Source organism: Melanerpes formicivorus, unplaced genomic scaffold (assembly GCF_026170545.1).
Source record: "Melanerpes formicivorus ecotype bairdi unplaced genomic scaffold, bMelFor1.0.p_v2 SCAF_15, whole genome shotgun sequence".
In the NCBI taxonomy this organism is placed as follows: domain Eukaryota; kingdom Metazoa; phylum Chordata; class Aves; order Piciformes; family Picidae; genus Melanerpes; species Melanerpes formicivorus.
Genome location: NW_027142367.1, coordinates 10,587,813 through 10,603,874, shown reverse-complemented (window position 1 = coordinate 10,603,874; position 16,062 = coordinate 10,587,813). Strand labels below are relative to the sequence as shown.

At 47.6% G+C, this 16,062-nt stretch overlaps 1 protein-coding gene across 1 annotated transcript in view; it reads right to left on the bottom strand.

The window, feature by feature from the left end:
• TWSG1 (twisted gastrulation BMP signaling modulator 1) overlaps positions 1-16,062 on the bottom strand; it is a 34,037-nt gene that overhangs the window by 4,000 nt on the left and 13,975 nt on the right. Inside the window, exons 3-4 of the mRNA XM_068147608.1 lie at positions 14,510-14,609; positions 7,587-7,853 (exon numbers count right to left, since the gene is read on the bottom strand). Coding sequence (XP_068003709.1) covers positions 7,587-7,853; positions 14,510-14,609 — 367 coding nt within the window. The remainder of the gene's footprint in view (positions 1-7,586; positions 7,854-14,509; positions 14,610-16,062) is intronic.

Genomic DNA, 16,062 nt, shown 5'->3' with positions numbered 1-16,062 from the left:
GCTGTGAGTAAAGCTGTAGTTGTCCATGAAATCTTGGGAGTACCTGAAGCACTGCTGGGAATGCCAACAAAGCACACCGTGGCTGTGGAAGGCCTGTCCAAGGACAGGACCTCATGTGTGACAGCCTCATCTGGGTTAGTACTGATTCAAAAAGGCCTGGAGAAGCCCAGTACAACAGCTAATGCCTCCTGACACTTGCAATAAACCTCTAGTGGGAGAAGAATCTATGGTTTCTAGGCTGGAAAGACCAATGATGCTGAACTAAGAGACTGAAAACACCTCTTGGGCTGAAGGAGGGCCCAGGACAAGCAACCTGCCAAAGCCAGATGACAGCAGTCATACGCTGTGAGACTGGGAGAGGCTGGTCTCTTCAACCACTCTCCCAGGACCAAAATGGAAACCAAATCCAGACCTCAACCTCATTAAGGCGGCAGCAACAACCAAGGACATTAATCCTCACTAACTGGAGAGTGGAGAAGCGTATTTCCACCTGCACACAAACCAAGAGAATTAGGTCTTACAGGACCAGTTTGAAAATGCTGTGAAGGGGTGAAGACAACTGTAAAAGGTAGACCAGAGCCAGCAGGCTGGTTCCCAGTAGCTCTTGTAAGCAGGTGGAGGATGTGCTCTGTATAAATGCTACCAAGCCACCTCTGCAGTCTCGCTCACTCAGAACTCTGTGCCAGGCCTGAATGAGTCCAGCCAGCCAGGCTGTACCTCATCATGGGACACTTACTGTCCCCTCCTCAGCAGTGCCTGTGTGCCCATGCAGAGGCTGAATTACTGAAAGCAGGAGAGTTCCTCCCATGCTGTTCAAAGCCAGGTTGGATAGAGCCTTGAGCAAACTGGTATAGCAGAAAGTTTCCCTACCCATGGCAGTGGGGTTGGAACTAAATGGTCTTTAAAGTCCCTTCCAACCCAATCCATCCTGTGATTCTATGATCAAGCATTAAATCCCTCTTTATAAGCTACAGAAATAGAATTACACAGGGGAAAAATCCATCCCTACAGGCTCAGCTGGGATCAGGAGAGTATTTAATTGTTTTACAGCCCTAATTAGTCACTTGGCTCCCTCAGTGCAGTAATAAGGATGTTGTGTGGTGCAGCAACAGCTCCTTCAGTTGTGTTTTGTCCATTTTCACACAGACTACGCACTACAGGTGTGGAGAAGAAGAGGGCAGCAGCAGACTTTTTTCCAGAACATGAGTTTCTCACCTTTTTCCCCCTAACTCATACTCACTAGAAGGTAAAGAATCACAGTATGGTTTGGGTAAGGTAAGGGACCTTTCAAGCTCTAGTCCAACCCTGATGCACTGAACAGTGACATCTTCCACTAGATTAGGTTGCTCAGAGCCCCAAACAACCTGACCTGGAATGGGCCATCTACCACCTTGCTGAGTAACCTGGGCCAGTAATTTTTCTTTCTCTCTAGTCCAAACCTCTGTCTTTTAGTTTCAAAGCATCACCCCTTGTCCTGTCACAACAGGCCCTGCTAAAAAGTCTGTCCCAAGTTTTCTTCTGGGCCCCCTTTAAGTACTGAAAGGCCACAAGAAGGTCTCCCTAGAGCCTTATGTTCTGCAGGCTGAACAACCCCAGCTCTCTCAGCCTGTCCTTACAGCAGAGGAATTCCAGAACTCCCATCATTGTTGTGGCCTCCTCTGGACCTGCTCCAACAGGTCCATGTCTGTACTGTACTGAAGAGTTCAGAGCTGAAACAAACACTGCAGGTAGTACCTCAGCAGTGCAGAAGGACAGAATCCCCTCCCTCCATGTGCTGCCCACAGTGCTGGGGATGCAGCCCCAGACATGGTTAGTTCTGGGCTGAGAGTGCACGTTGGCAGCTCATGTCCAGCCTTTCACCCACCAGCACCCCCACATCTTTCTACTCTGGGCTGCTCTCCATCCCTTCATCCCCAGCCTGGACTGAGATTGGGAATTGCCATGACTCATGTGCAGGACCTTAGACTTGGCCTTGTTGAACTTCATTAGATTCACTTCTCAACCTTGTCCAGATCCCTCTGGCTGACATCCTGTCCCTTTAGGTGTGTCTGCTGCACCACTCAGCTTGGTGTCATCTGCAGACTTGCTGAGGGTGCTCTCAATCCTATTATCCATGTGACTGATGAAGATATCAAACAGCACAGACCCCTGAGAGACCCCACTTGTGACTGATAAAACATTTATGTAGGAGAAGCAACAATCAAATCTAAGTTCAAAATAAGCAGAAGCTGATGTTTCTATCAAGCTTTGCCATGACACTGTGCTGCAAGTGATATCTGTATCACTGAACCACAGAGGAACTGAGCAACTCACAGAAGATAAAACAACTCAGTTGAGGAAAATTATCTGTCTATGAGATGGGAAAACTTCCCCATCTCCCTGCATGCCACCTCTGGAACTAAAGGTGCTGTGCAAGGTCAGCTGGCACTTCATTGGATTTCTAGCCTGGCACTGGAGGGGGGCAGAAGTGCAGATCAGACACCATCCTGCGTCACCAAGGTGCAGAAGTCAGAAACCCTTAACTACAACCCAGATTTTGTTTCATCAGTTGCCAAAAGATTATCTAGTTCCCCTCCCTCGCCAACATCCTGTCATCATCTGAAGCAATTAAGGTTATTTAAACATCTGAGCTTGCAGTTCAGAGCTCTGAGGGTTTCAGCTGCAAGTAAAGCAAGAAGAATCAAGTATAACTGCAGCTCCAGATTAACAATCACCACAATCCTCTCTCAAGTAGTGGCTCAGAGACCAGAAACACCAGAAACGAGAGATACTTTGGCAGCTCAAGCGTTCAAAGTCATTCCTCAGGAGGAAAGGGAAGACACTCATTAGGATAATAATGGGGAAGCTGAAGGTCTGGTGGCTGGGCTGGCAGTGGGCTGGGACAGGAAAGGAATGCTTTATATCCCACCACACCCCACCTCCTCCCGGATCCACAGCCACCCTCCCAGAGATGACGGCTTCATGCTGCTCCAAAACAAAGCTCACGGGTTCCCGGGGCTGCTCCTGCTTTTCGTGGCACTAGCTCAGAACTGCAGTAACCAAACCTGGCACCCTGGAACAGCTCAGCAGCAATCCCTCCACATTCAAATAGGAGTCAGAACTGTGCTCCACAAGAAATAGGCAGAGCCTTTCCAAATATTGGGATGTATTCCAGAAGCTGGCACACAGACACTGTGCCCTTACCAAAATCTACCTCACATTAGCCCCTCTTCCTTTACAGGCAATGCAACTGGCTGCTGCCAGCATACCATGCTGGAGTGAAGCATGCAATGAGCCACAGAAGAACCACAAGATGGAGGAGGCACAGGACTGTAAAAAAACATAAAGCATCTGTGTTCCAGCATGCTGGCTTCTATCAGCAATAGCACAGCCAACAAGACATGGGAAGTGATTGTCCCCCTGTACTGAGTACTAGGGAGGCCACACCTAGAGCACTGGGCTCAGAATTAGAAGCCTCACTCCAAGAAGAACATCGAGGTGATGAAGCAGGTCCAGAGATGAGCAATGAAGCTGGTAAAGGGTCTAGAGAACAGGTCTTGTGAGGAGCACCTGAAGAAACTGGAGTCGTTTGGCCTGGAGAAATGGAGGCCAAGAGGAGACCTTCTCACTCTCTACAACTCCCTGAAAGGAGGTTGTAGTGAGGTGGAGATTGGACTCTTCTCCCTAGTAATAAATAGGACAAGAGCAAATGGCCTTGTGTTGAACCAGGGTAAGTTTAGGTTGGACATTAGGAAAAATTTCTTCCCCAAAAGGGTTGTCAAGTCCTGGAACAGGCTGCACAAGGAAGTGGTGGAGTCACCATCCCTGGAGTGATTTAAAAGCCATGCAGATGTGGTGCTGAGGGATGCAGTTCAGTGGTGACCCAACAGTGCTGGGTTAACAGCTGGACTTGATCTTAGTCAAGTCTCTTCCAACCAAAATAACTCCATGACATCTCTGTTTGGAGGTTCTGCCCTTAAGCCTTACCAGCATGTCTGAGGAGAAGGAAAGAGTAAAGACATGATCTTCAGTTTTTTCTACTGCAGGCTAAGCTTGCACTTATTGTCACTGAGCATGCACACACAAACACAGACCCATCCACTACAGTGGTTCTTCCAACACATGCCAGTTTTCTGAACCACTTGATTCTGTGACTGAACTGTGCATGGGCAGAAGACACCAGGCTGCAGCATCTTCCTGGGCTCTCTTCTCAGTGCCCATGCTCAAAAGGCTCTGTAGCCCTTGACCTACCATCCCTCCACCTTCCTCAACAAACTCATAAAAGTGTTAAACCCAGTGCCTCCCAATGGCTCACACAACTGGCAGCAAGAGGTACAATCCCCTACCTGTCCTTGCTTCCACCATAATAAACATCAACTGACCAAGGCCAGCAGCCAGCTCATCTTTCCACCTTCTCAATGCCCTACTCATTCAGGGTTTTTTAATAAGCAGACTTTAATATGATTTCAGAAGCAGCAGAGCACTACAAAGTTATCTATGTTGTGACCAAGAGACTCTTCAACAGGCTTCCATACTTGGATACTTGAAGTATAGGCTGTTTTGGGTAGTGGAACACTGCAACAGGTTGCCCAGCAAGGTGGTTGGGGCCCCATTCCTGGAGATATTTAAGGTGAGGCTCGACAGGGCTCTGTGCAACCTGATCTAGTTGAGGATGCCCCTGCTTACTGTAAAGGGGGTTGGACTAGATGACCTTTGGAGGTCCCTTCCAAACCATTCTATCACTCTATGTTGAAAGCCACGATTACGAGAACAGCTCTGACATTTATTTCCCTTCCAGGTGCCTCCTGAAGCCTGCAAAGCAGTGACATTTGGTAACTGTTTCCAAATATAACTGTTGGGTTTGGACTGCCAGCATTCCAGTGAAAGCTCTCCCACCCTAATCTCCAATACCTTCTTAGTGAATGAAGGAGACTTTTGACTAAGAAGAAATGGCGCTGTGATGCATTTGTGTTGTTAAACTCCACACCCTTGAGATGCAGCTCAAATACCAGGTTCAACCCAAAACTATCATTAGCCCATCCTGTTGGTGTTTTAGTAGAGGACTGTGAGGGCACAAGCATCTGGGCTGTAGGACCTGGGTACAGTGGAGTATATTCAAGATTGTTCTAAGCATAATTTTCTTTTACCCCATACATATAATTTTCATCTTTAAATACTGTAGTGTTTGCACACAGGGCTTCTGGGGGCTTCCCATTTAACGTGGCTTTCTGCATCAGCCCTGGGCTACATCCAAAGCAGTGTGGCTGCCAGGTCAAGGGAAGGGACACTCCTTCTCTGCTTTACTCTTGTGACACTGCACCTACAGTAGTGTCCAGCTCTGGATTCCAACACAAGAAAGATATGGAACTGTTAGAGCGGGCCACAAAGATGAGCAGAGTGCTGGAGCACCTCTGCTGTGAGAACATGCTGAAAGAGTGGGGTTGTTCAGCCTGGAGAGGAGTAGGCTCTGGGGAGACCTTAGAGCAGCCTCCCAGTATTTGAAGGGGGCTACAGGACAGCAGGAGAGGGACATTTTACAAAGGCATGGAGTGACAGGGTGAGAGGTAATGGCTTTGAACTGGAAGAAGCTTGATTGAGATTAGACATTAGAAAGAAATTCTTCCCCATAAGGGTGGGAAGGCACTGGAACAGGTGCCAGAAATGTTGTGGAGGCTTGAAGCCTGGAACTGTTCAAAGCCAGGTTGGATGAGGCCTTGAGCAACTTGGACTAGTAGGAGGTGTCCCTGTCCATGGTAGAGGGGTTGGAAGTAGATGATCTTTGGGGTCCTTTCCAACCAAACCAGTCTATGATTCTGTGGCTCTCCTAATGGTGAGCAAGCATTTTAATAACATCAATTACATATGCATGAGAAGCTATCTGACCATCTGGTTTCCCAGTTCTGGAATTAATTTATTTTCCTAACATGCCTTAACCAAAGGAAATTAGAAAAGTTGCCATTAGGATCCCATTTAATCAAGAGCAGTCCTGCTTGGAAATGTAACTAGGTCAAGGGCTCACCATGATATGGAAGCGGTGTGTCCATCAACTGGGGTATCTTACAGTGATAAAAGACTCATCACAACATAAGGGGTGAGGAACATTTAAAGTGTGTGCTGGGAAGGAAGCAAAGCCTTAATTACACAAATAAAACAAATCAGATGCTCCTTTTCCCCTGTTAAGCAGCAATTTCACTGTGAGCTATGTATGAGATTCTTCCCATTGTGATGTAATGATTTGCAGGGAGAATTATTTCAGCTTGAGTAGGGAAACCAGGAAGCCGAGATAATTTTTCTTATGTCACTGTCACTACCTCAAACTTCTCACCTTTCCCCCATCAGATCCAGGAAACAATATTTTGAAGTCTATGCTCTAATTTAATCAAGAGTTTATAAAACCTTGATTAAAAAAATAAGAGGAATGAACTCCCACTCCCCAACTGTGTATTTCTGAGACTGTCTGTCATATATCCCCCGCCTTACATATTCTCCTCCTCCCCTACTCTGCCGTACTGAGGCCTCATCTGCAGTACTGGGTCCAGTTCTGGGGTCTCCAGTTCAAGAGGAACAGGGAACTACTGCACAGAGTCCAACAGAGGCTGTGAAGATGCTGAGGGAACTGGAGCATCTCTGTGAGGAGGAAAGGCTGAGAGGCCTGGGGCTGTTTAGCCTAGAGCAAAGCAGCCTCAGAGGCAACTGTATCAACGCTATTCAACATCTAAAGGGTGGGGTCAAGGGGATGTGGCCAGACTCTTTTCAGTGGTCTCCAGTGATGAGAAAGTGGAATGGGCACAAACAAGAACCCAGTAGTTTCCATATGAACATGAGGAGAAAATTCTTTCCTGTGAAGGTAACAGAGCACTGGGCCAGGCTGTGCAGGGGTTGTAAAGTCTCCTTTCCTGGACAGATTTCAAGTCTACCTGGACGCTGCAATCCTGGGCAACGTGCCGTGGGTGACCCTGTTTTATCAGGGGGGTTGGACTAGATGATCTCTAGAGGTACCTTCCCACCCTCACCATTCTGTGATTCTGTGATATCCCTCCTCAGCATAGAGAGCAATCTTGTTAATCTTCCTGAGGTTTACTATCAGTCCTGGATTTCCTACAAATCATCCTTCTAAAGAGCTCAAGTTATGCCAGCTCAGACAAAAGAAATAAATATCTACTCTAGACAGAGTGGTTAATAGCATGCAGCTTTCTCACATCTCTGAAGCCCTGCAATTTGAAGTTGCCTACCTCTGTACTGATACAGGACTTGGATTCAGTTTTTGATCTGTCCTCTCTCCTAAGCTACATGGAACTGCTTCAACATCAGGCAACACACTGTTGAAGTAACGTGAACAAACTGCCCCATGCCACTGGAGGAATTACAGAGATAACAAACATGGTTTGGTGTCTCCTAAGATCACCAGACACTTGAACACCACTTTCCATGTTCTTCAATACTTTTGCTTCACTCCTTTTGTTACATCATGCTCCAAATTAGATTGAACTTCTTAAGGTTTTATGGAAAAAAAAGGTGCAAGCACAGACAAGCAGAGAAGAGGCAAGGAGAAGGCTCCTGGAAAAGACAAGAGGAAGCACATGGAATTTAGACACTAGACTCATTACCTTTGTCACTAGGGTATGGTGCGTGGACGTTGTTGCTTGGGACAGAGACGTTCTGATGCTGGGGCTGGTTCACTGTTTCTAGAAAGGAAACAAGGTTCTCATGGTGTGACAGTTCTTCTGCCACAGGGAAGGAAACAATATTCCAGTTCAGCTGAGTGTCCCCTTCTGTCAGTGCCCGGAAGAGGGAAGGAATTGGTTCATGCAGCTCCTCAACAGTACTCTTGGATGTGGGAGGTGTGTCGCTGTAATTGCGAGGGTTGCACATACCTGCAGGGGAATGAAACAGAAAGTTACATGGAGCTCCCTAAATGCTTCTCCTTAACTGGCAGCAAAATCCAGCAGATTTAAACTGTCTTTTTGGGTTGGTATGTTTGTTTTTGTTTTGCTTAAGCACAACAAGAGTCCTTTCACATATATCCCGCTCTTAGCTCAACACCAGAAGTGCCACCAAATACAGGAGGATGAGGTTTCCATAATAGCAGGTTTCAGATCGCTGCAGATTTCTGTTCCAAGAAGGTGCTAGAGCAGGTCCAGAGAAGGGCAATGAAGCTGATGAAGGGTCTGGAGAACAGATTTTATGAAGAGTGGCTGAGAGAACTGGGGCTGCTAAGCCTGGAGAAAAAGGAGGCTGAGGGGAGACCTCACTCTCTCCTCTCTACCTGAACCCTCTACTCTCTGCTTGACAGGAGGGGTGAGTGAGGTGAAGGCTGGTATCTTCTCTCAAGTAACAAACAACAGGATGAGATCAAATGGCCTCAAGTTGTGCCAGGATGGAGGTTAAGCTTGGTATTAGGAAAAATGTCTTCCCTGAAAGGGTTGTTGAGCCCTGGAACAGGCTGCCCAGGAATGTGGCAGAGTCATCATCCTTAGAGCAATTTAAAAGCCGTGTAGATGTGGTGCCGAGGGACATGGTTTAGCGGTGACTTGGTAGTGCTGGGTTAATGGTTGGACTTCATGCTGTTAAAGGTCTCTTCCAGCCTAAACCACTCTATGATTCTAAAACACACCTGTGACTTGTGAGCTCCAAGTGCACAGACCTCCTCTAAAAAACACTTTGCTTCCCTTTCCATGCTGACATTACAGTTCACACCACAAGGAGTTCAACACAAGGTTTCATTCCCCTGAGACAAGAGACAAAGCACAGTAAAATCGATAGCAGCATAAAGCTGGCTTGAAAGCTTATGCCTGAACAAAGATGGTATCAGGAGAGGTCCTGAGGTGCAGGAAACTTTTGATCACAGTTCAAGTATTAGATCTCAAGGGCTGCAGTCATGCGCTGGATCTTTTTAGTTGTCTGCCAGAGATGCAAAGATCACTATCAGGAGGGAGCAAGAGTCTGAATTACTTTACCTGCTTAGGGACAGCAGAGATGAACCTTGTGTTGCTGCTTAGTTGGAAGGGTCACTGCAGGCCAAATGCTTATTTCCAGGTTACCTCTTCCTTGATTTTCAAAGTTTTTTGTGGTATTTCTGGAAACCTTTTATTTCTCTTTGCTGCTTCCTAAAAATGCTGTCATGATGTGCACTGCAGGTGCTATTTTTTCATTAACTATCTAAGCACTAACATTTTTTGCTAGCTGTGAAACTGAAGGGTGTCTGGATTTAATTCCAACACTGAAACAACCAAGATCAGAAAGAAAAGTTGTATCTGCAGAGGTATTTAAAGTCAGAAGCTGTAAAACACAATTACAAGTCACCTGGCAAGAGACAGACAAATCCATTTTCCTCATGTACATCTGGATATCATTTTGGGTAGTTCCACAGACAGAGTTTCAGACAGCTACAGCTGCAAAGCACACCAGTCCATAAAGTAGCAAAGCCATATGGGACATAAAATGTTCAAAGTCTACCTGCTCCACACAACCAGAGAAGCATCTCCTGCCCTGCAGACACAAGGAGAAGAGGAAATGGCCACTAATTGCACCAGGGGAGGTTTAGTTTGCACATTAGGAAAATTTCTTCACTGGAAGTGTTGTCAAGCCCTGGAACAGACTGTCCAGGAATGTGGAGAAGTCCCCATTCCTGGAGGGATTTAAAGGCTGTGTAGATGTGGTGCTGAGAGACACAACTTAGCGGTGACCTGGCAGTGCGTGGTTAATGGTTGGATTTGATGATCTTAAAGGTGTTTTCCACCGAAAACAATTCTATGATTGGTCCTGCCTGACCAGCCTGATCTCCTTCTATGATCAGGTGACCCGCCTGGTGGATGTGGAGAGGCCTGTGGATGTAGTCTACCTGGACTTCAGCAAGGCCTTTGACACCGTCCCCCATAGCAAACTCCTGGCTAAGCTGTCAGCTCGTGGCTTGGACAGCAGCACTCTGAGCTGGGTTAGGAACTGGCCCAGAGAGTGGTGGTGAATTATGCCACATCCAGCTGGCAGCCAGTCACTAGTGGAGTCCCCCAGGGATCAGTGCTGGGCCCCATCTTCTTTAACATCTTTACTGATGATCTGGATGAGGGCATTGAGTCCATCATCAGTAAATTTGCTGATGACACCAAGCTGGGGGCAGGAGTTGATCTGCTGGAGGGTAGAGAGGCTCTGCAGAGAGACCTCGACAGGCTGGACAGATGGGCAGAGTCCAACGGCATGAGATTGAACACATCCAAGTGCCGGGTTCTGCACATTGGCCACAACAACCCCATGCAGAGCTACAGGCTGGGGTCAGAGTGGCTGGAGAACAGCCAGGCAGAGAGGGACCTGGGGGTACTGGTCGATGGCAGGCTGAACATGAGCCTGCAGTGTGTCCAGGTGGCCAGGAGGGCCAATGGCATCCTGGCCTGCATCAGGAACAGTGTGGCCAGCAGGAGCAGGGAGGTCATTCTGCCCCTGTACACTGCACTGGTTAGGCCACACCTCGAGCACTGTGTCCAGTTCTGGGCCCCTCAGTTTAGGAAGGAGGTTGACTTGCTGGAACGAGTCCAGAGAAGGGCAACGAAGTTAGTGAGGGGCTTGGAACACAAGCCCTATGAGGAGAGGCTGAGGGAGCTGGGGCTGCTTAGCCTGGAGAGGAGGAGACTCAGGGGTGACCTTATTACTCTCTACAACTACCTGAAGGGAAGTTGTAGACATGCAGAGGTTGGTCTCTTCTCCCAGGCACCCAGCACCAGAACAAGAGGACACAGTCTCAGGCTGTGCCAGGGAAGGTTCAGGCTGGAGGTCAGGAGGAAGTTTTACACAGAGAGAGTGATTGCCCACTGGAATGGGCTGCCCGGGGAGGTGGTGGAATCGCCGTCACTGGAGGTGTTCAGGAGGAGACTTGACAGGGTGCTTGGTGCCATGGGTTAGTTGATTAGGTGGTGTTGGATGATAGGTTGGACGCGATGATCTTGAAGGTCTCTTCCAACCTGGCTTATTCTATTCTATTCAGAAATCATGTTCATTAGAGCTTCATAAAGAGCCTCACAATCTCTTTAGTTCAAGAGGGATTTCCATAACGACCAAAGTAGAGTTAGGTTCATCCATAACAATTATCAAGAGATCCGGCAAGCCCTAAGCAAGGGGTTGGCATCACCAGCATTAAAGCACAGGAGTAACACAAGTTAGTCTGCTTGTATAAAAAGGTGAGCCAAATACTGGGTAGGAAAAAGAACAAGAGTCTCCTCCAAACAACACCAGGTGACACTGAAAAATAATTCCAGCAGGCCAAGAGAGGTAGTTCTGCCCCTTTACTCTGCTCTGGTGCGACCCCACCTTGAACACTGCGTCCTGTTCAGGTATCCCCATCATAAGAAAGATACAGAGCTGTTGGAGCGAGTCCAAAAGAGGGCTACAAAGATGATCCAAGGGCTGGAGCACCTCTGCTGTGAGGATAGGCTGAGGCTGTTCATCCTAGAGAAGAGAAGATTCCAGGGGAACCTGATAGCTGCCTTCCAATACCTGAAGGGATCCTACAGAAAGGCTTGAGAGGGACTTTTCATAAGGGTGTCTAGCAATAGGACAAGGGGGAATGGTTTGAAGCTGAGGGAGAGTAGGTTTAGACTGGATCTTAGAAAGAAGTTCTTCTGTATGAGGGTGGTGAAACTCTGGAATAGGTTGCCCAGTGAGGTTGTGGGTGCCTTCTACCTGGAGATGTCCCAAGGCCAAGTTGGATGAGGCCTTGAGAAGCTGAGCCTAGCTGAGAGCTGTCCCTGCCCATGGCAGGAAGGTTGGAGTAGATGATATTCAGTATTCAGTATTTCTAAGGTTGGAAGAGACCTCAAAGATCATTGAGTCCAACCTGTCACCACAGGCCTCGTGACTAGCGTAGGGAGGACACTACTGCCCGTTGCAGGCTCAAACCCACAACGATCTCTAAGGTCCCTTCCAACCTAAGCCATTCTAAGATTCTGTGTTTATTACTTTGGAATGGATGAGAGGATGCAGAATGGAGGACACAGATAAGCCTTGACATGAGGGACTGGAGGACTTTAAGTCATAAAGCTTAGAAAAATAAAAGGAAAGAAGAACCTGTGGCTGTTCTCCTTCCTTCAGTGTCAGGGAGAGAACACCAACACAAAACACAGGGCATCAAGAGAGCACCAGTAAAGTCAGTGCTGGAGGTGGGATGTAATTCCTGATCTCAGAGCAGACCTGAAGGAGATGACAACCTACCTGCATTCACATGAGGCACAATCAGCTTATAAAGAGACTTAACTATCACCAGAGACCTGTCTCCAGGACACTGGGAGTGGCACACACTCCTGTTTCCTCTCTGCATTGCTAAGAGGAGGAACAGGATCATACCATAGAACCAACAATGCCTGAGGCACCCACAGAGCCATCAGAAAACAGTACTAGGAAACTGAACCTCATTAACTTCTCTTCTGGAGAACACCATGGGAAAGGGCAGCAGAAATGTGGGATTTAGAAAAAAATCCTCTGTGTGGACTTGGCTTTTTTGTTCAAGAGTCTCACTAAGTAGGTTCTTCCTCTCCCTAGAGGACTCTGGCACAGTAAGCCTTGCTTTCTACAGGTTATAATAGTTCAGAACTAGCTAAAATAACCAGAATTAAGTAAAATAACCTCCTATCCTATACCTCATCCTTCTTACTATCCTGTTTCTAAATATATCTCCTCCACAGGGTGCAGGGGCTAAAAGATGCCATTGAGAAGAAGCACAGAAGCACAGGACCATGCCACTCCACTGGTTACTGCAAGACAGTAAAGCAAAGCTAAATGAGGAAGAAGCAAGCAAAAAGTAGAGTGTCAGGAAGCATATTTGTACCCTGAGGGGACAGGAGAAGCAATGGACTGCACTGAAAAAGAGCATTTTGACACTAATCTTCTTAGGTTCTCAAGAACCTGGGGCCAGACTCTTTTCAGTGGTGCCCAGAGACATGACAAGTGGCAATGGGCACAAATTGGAACATGGGAGGTTCCTTCTGAACATGAGAAAAAACTTCTTTGCTCTGAGGGTGCTGGAGCTCTGCAACAGGCTGTCCAGAGAAATAGTGGAGTCTCCTTCTATGGAGAAATTCCACCTGGACTTTGTGATCCTGGGCAACCTGCTGTGGGTGACCCTGCTTTAGCAGGGGGTTGGACTGGATGATCTCCAGATCTCCCTTCCAACCCTCACCATTTTGTGATTCATGAATTCATAGAAGACCTTACCACTTGGGTCACAACAACCCCATGCAATGCTCCAGGCTTAGGGAAGAGTGGCTGGGGAGCTGCCCAGTAGAGAAAGATCTAGGGTTGCTGGCTGACAACTGACTGAACATGAGCCAGCACTGTGCCCAGTGGCCAAGAAGGTCAACAGCATCCTGGCTTGGATCAGCAATAGTGTGGCCAGCAAGAATAGAGGAACAACCATCCCCCTGTACTTGGCACTGGTGAGGCCACACCTTGAGTACTAGGTTCAGAATTGGGGCCCTCACTCCAAGAAGGACACTGAGGTGCTGGAGCAGATCCAGAGAGGCTGGTGAAGGGTCTGGAGTACAAGTCCTGTGAGAAGCAACTGAGGGAACAGGGGTTTCTTAGCCTGGAGAAAAGGAGGCTAATGAGAGACCTTATTGCTCTCTACAGTTGCTTGAAAGGAGGTTGTAGTAAGTGGGAGCTGTGCCAGAGCAGGTTCAGGTTGGACATTAGGAAAAATTTCTTCCCCAAAAGGGCTGTTAAGCCTTGGAACAGGCTGCCCAGGGCAATGGTGGAGTCACCATGCCTGGATGTATTTATAAACTGTGTAGATGTGGTGCTGAGGGACATACTTTAGTGGTGACCTGGCAGTGCTGGGTTGACAGTTGGATTTGATGACCTTAAAGATCTTTTCCAACCAATTCTCTGATTCTGTGAACTGCAAAGTGTATTGATTGATACTACACAGGGACAATTTTAGTTTGAGTTTCCTTGTGAATCCTTGTGACTGCTAGCAGATGCACATGGCCCCATGTTCTCATCATTTGTTTTATTTGCTCTTCATAGAGGGTAACAAAGAGAGAAGTTCTTACAGTAGGATTAGAGGATAGTCTTAAAAAGAACAGCATTACTGCTGAACCTCAACCCACTGGCCTCAGCTCATTGATCCAGCCTGTTCAGACCTCTTTGTAGAGCCTCCCTACCCTCAAGCAGATCAACATGCCCACCCAGCTTGGTGTTATCTGCATAGAAATCCCCATACAGTATCCAGTACCATGAAGCAGATGCTGCTTCAATTCAGAAAGGAGTTTCTGTTGTAGAGACAGAATGAATTGTTACAATGACATTAACAAAGAAAAATCTGGATGACCCCCACCCCCTCCCCATAGAGCAGATTCAGCCTCCAAATGCTTGGTTTCCCACAGCAGTTTATTCAGTACCCAGAGAATAAGCTGCAAGACGTTTAAAGCACAGATTCTGTCCCGATGTTTTACTCCTGCTCTAAGACTGTGAGCTCAGCCTGTGGCAGGTGGAAGCAATTTAAATAAAAAACAAACACAAACAAGAGAAAATCCCCAAGCAAACTTACCAACGCAGTCACAGCACTCATCCCAAAGCGTCCCCAGGCACAGCATGCACTCCTTACAGCAGGAGCAGTTCCCTTCCCCTGGGCGGCACTGACACAGCTCCTGAAAACAACACAAACGCATCACATCGCAGCCAAAGCCAGGCAGGTGAATCGTGGAATGGGCTGGTTTGGAAAGGACCTTAAAGATCATCTAGATCCAACCCCCCCTGCCATGGGCAGGGGCATCTGTTACAAGACCAGTGTGCTCAAGGCCACATCTAACCTGCCTTTGAATGCTTCCAGGCCTGGAGCCTCCACAGCTTCTCTGGGCAACCTGTTCCAGAGCCTCACCATCCTCATGGGGAACAATATCTTCCTAAAGTCTAATCCCAATCCCTTGTCCTGTCACTCCATGCCTTTTTACAAAGTCCCTCTCCAGCTCTCCTGTAGGCCCACTTCACACACTGGAAGGCCACAAGATCTCCCCAGAGCCTTCTCTTCTCTTCTGCAGGCTAAACAACCCCAAATCTTTCAGCCTGTCCTCACAGCAGAGGTGCTCCAGCCCTCTGCTGATCTTCGTGGCCTCCTCTGGACCCACTCCAACAGTTCTCTCTCTTTCTTGTGTTGGGGACTCCAGAGCTTAATACTGCAGAGAGACTCCTCCTCAAGCAACAGCTCAAATGAGGGAAGTAAAAACAGCTTAGCACACTAATACAGCGAGAAACAGTAAAATGGTTCCAGTCAAAATCTCATCTTACTTTACAAAAGCTTCATTATTTTTTTAAGCTGACATCCTAAATACAAATCTGAAGGCAGCTTTTAAAAGAGACAAAAACCCCATTCATGGGAAAGGTGTGTGCATGGAATGCATGCCTGGATCTGCAAGGCCTTTTATTGCTTTTCCCATCACAACAGGAAAGGCGGTGAAGGATGTTTCTTTTATATATAAATGGCACACTTAGGCTATAATTTAGCTAAAAAGGGAAGTTACTCTAAGCCACATGTGCATACTCAAGGCAATGCACCATGACTACCTTCACACCTCATTGTGGATTCTAAAAGGAACTTCCTCAGCTGAGTCATCTGACACAGGATTTAGTGCCAATGCACAAAATGCTGGTCACACATCACTCTCCATTAGCAATACTGTCAGCTGTCAGCCCATGGCTTGGACGGCAGCACATTGCGATGGGTTAGGAACTGGCTGGATGGCCAAGCCCAGAGAGTGGTGGTGAATGGTGCCACAGCCAGCTGGCAGCCAGGCACTAATGGTGTGCCCCAGGGATCAGTGCTGGGCCCTGTGCTCTTTAACATCTTTATTGATGATCTGGATGAGGGCATTGAGTCTATCATCAGTAAATTTGCTGATGACACCAAGCTGGGGGCAGGAGTTGATCTGCTGGAGGGTAGAGAGGCTCTGCAGAGAGACCTCGACAGGCTGGACAGATGGGCAGAGTCCAACGGCATGAGATTGAACACATCCAAGTGCCGGGTTCTGCACATTGGCCACAACAACCCCATGCAGAGCTACAGGCTGGGGTCAGAGTGGCTGGAGAACAGCCAGGCAGAGAGGG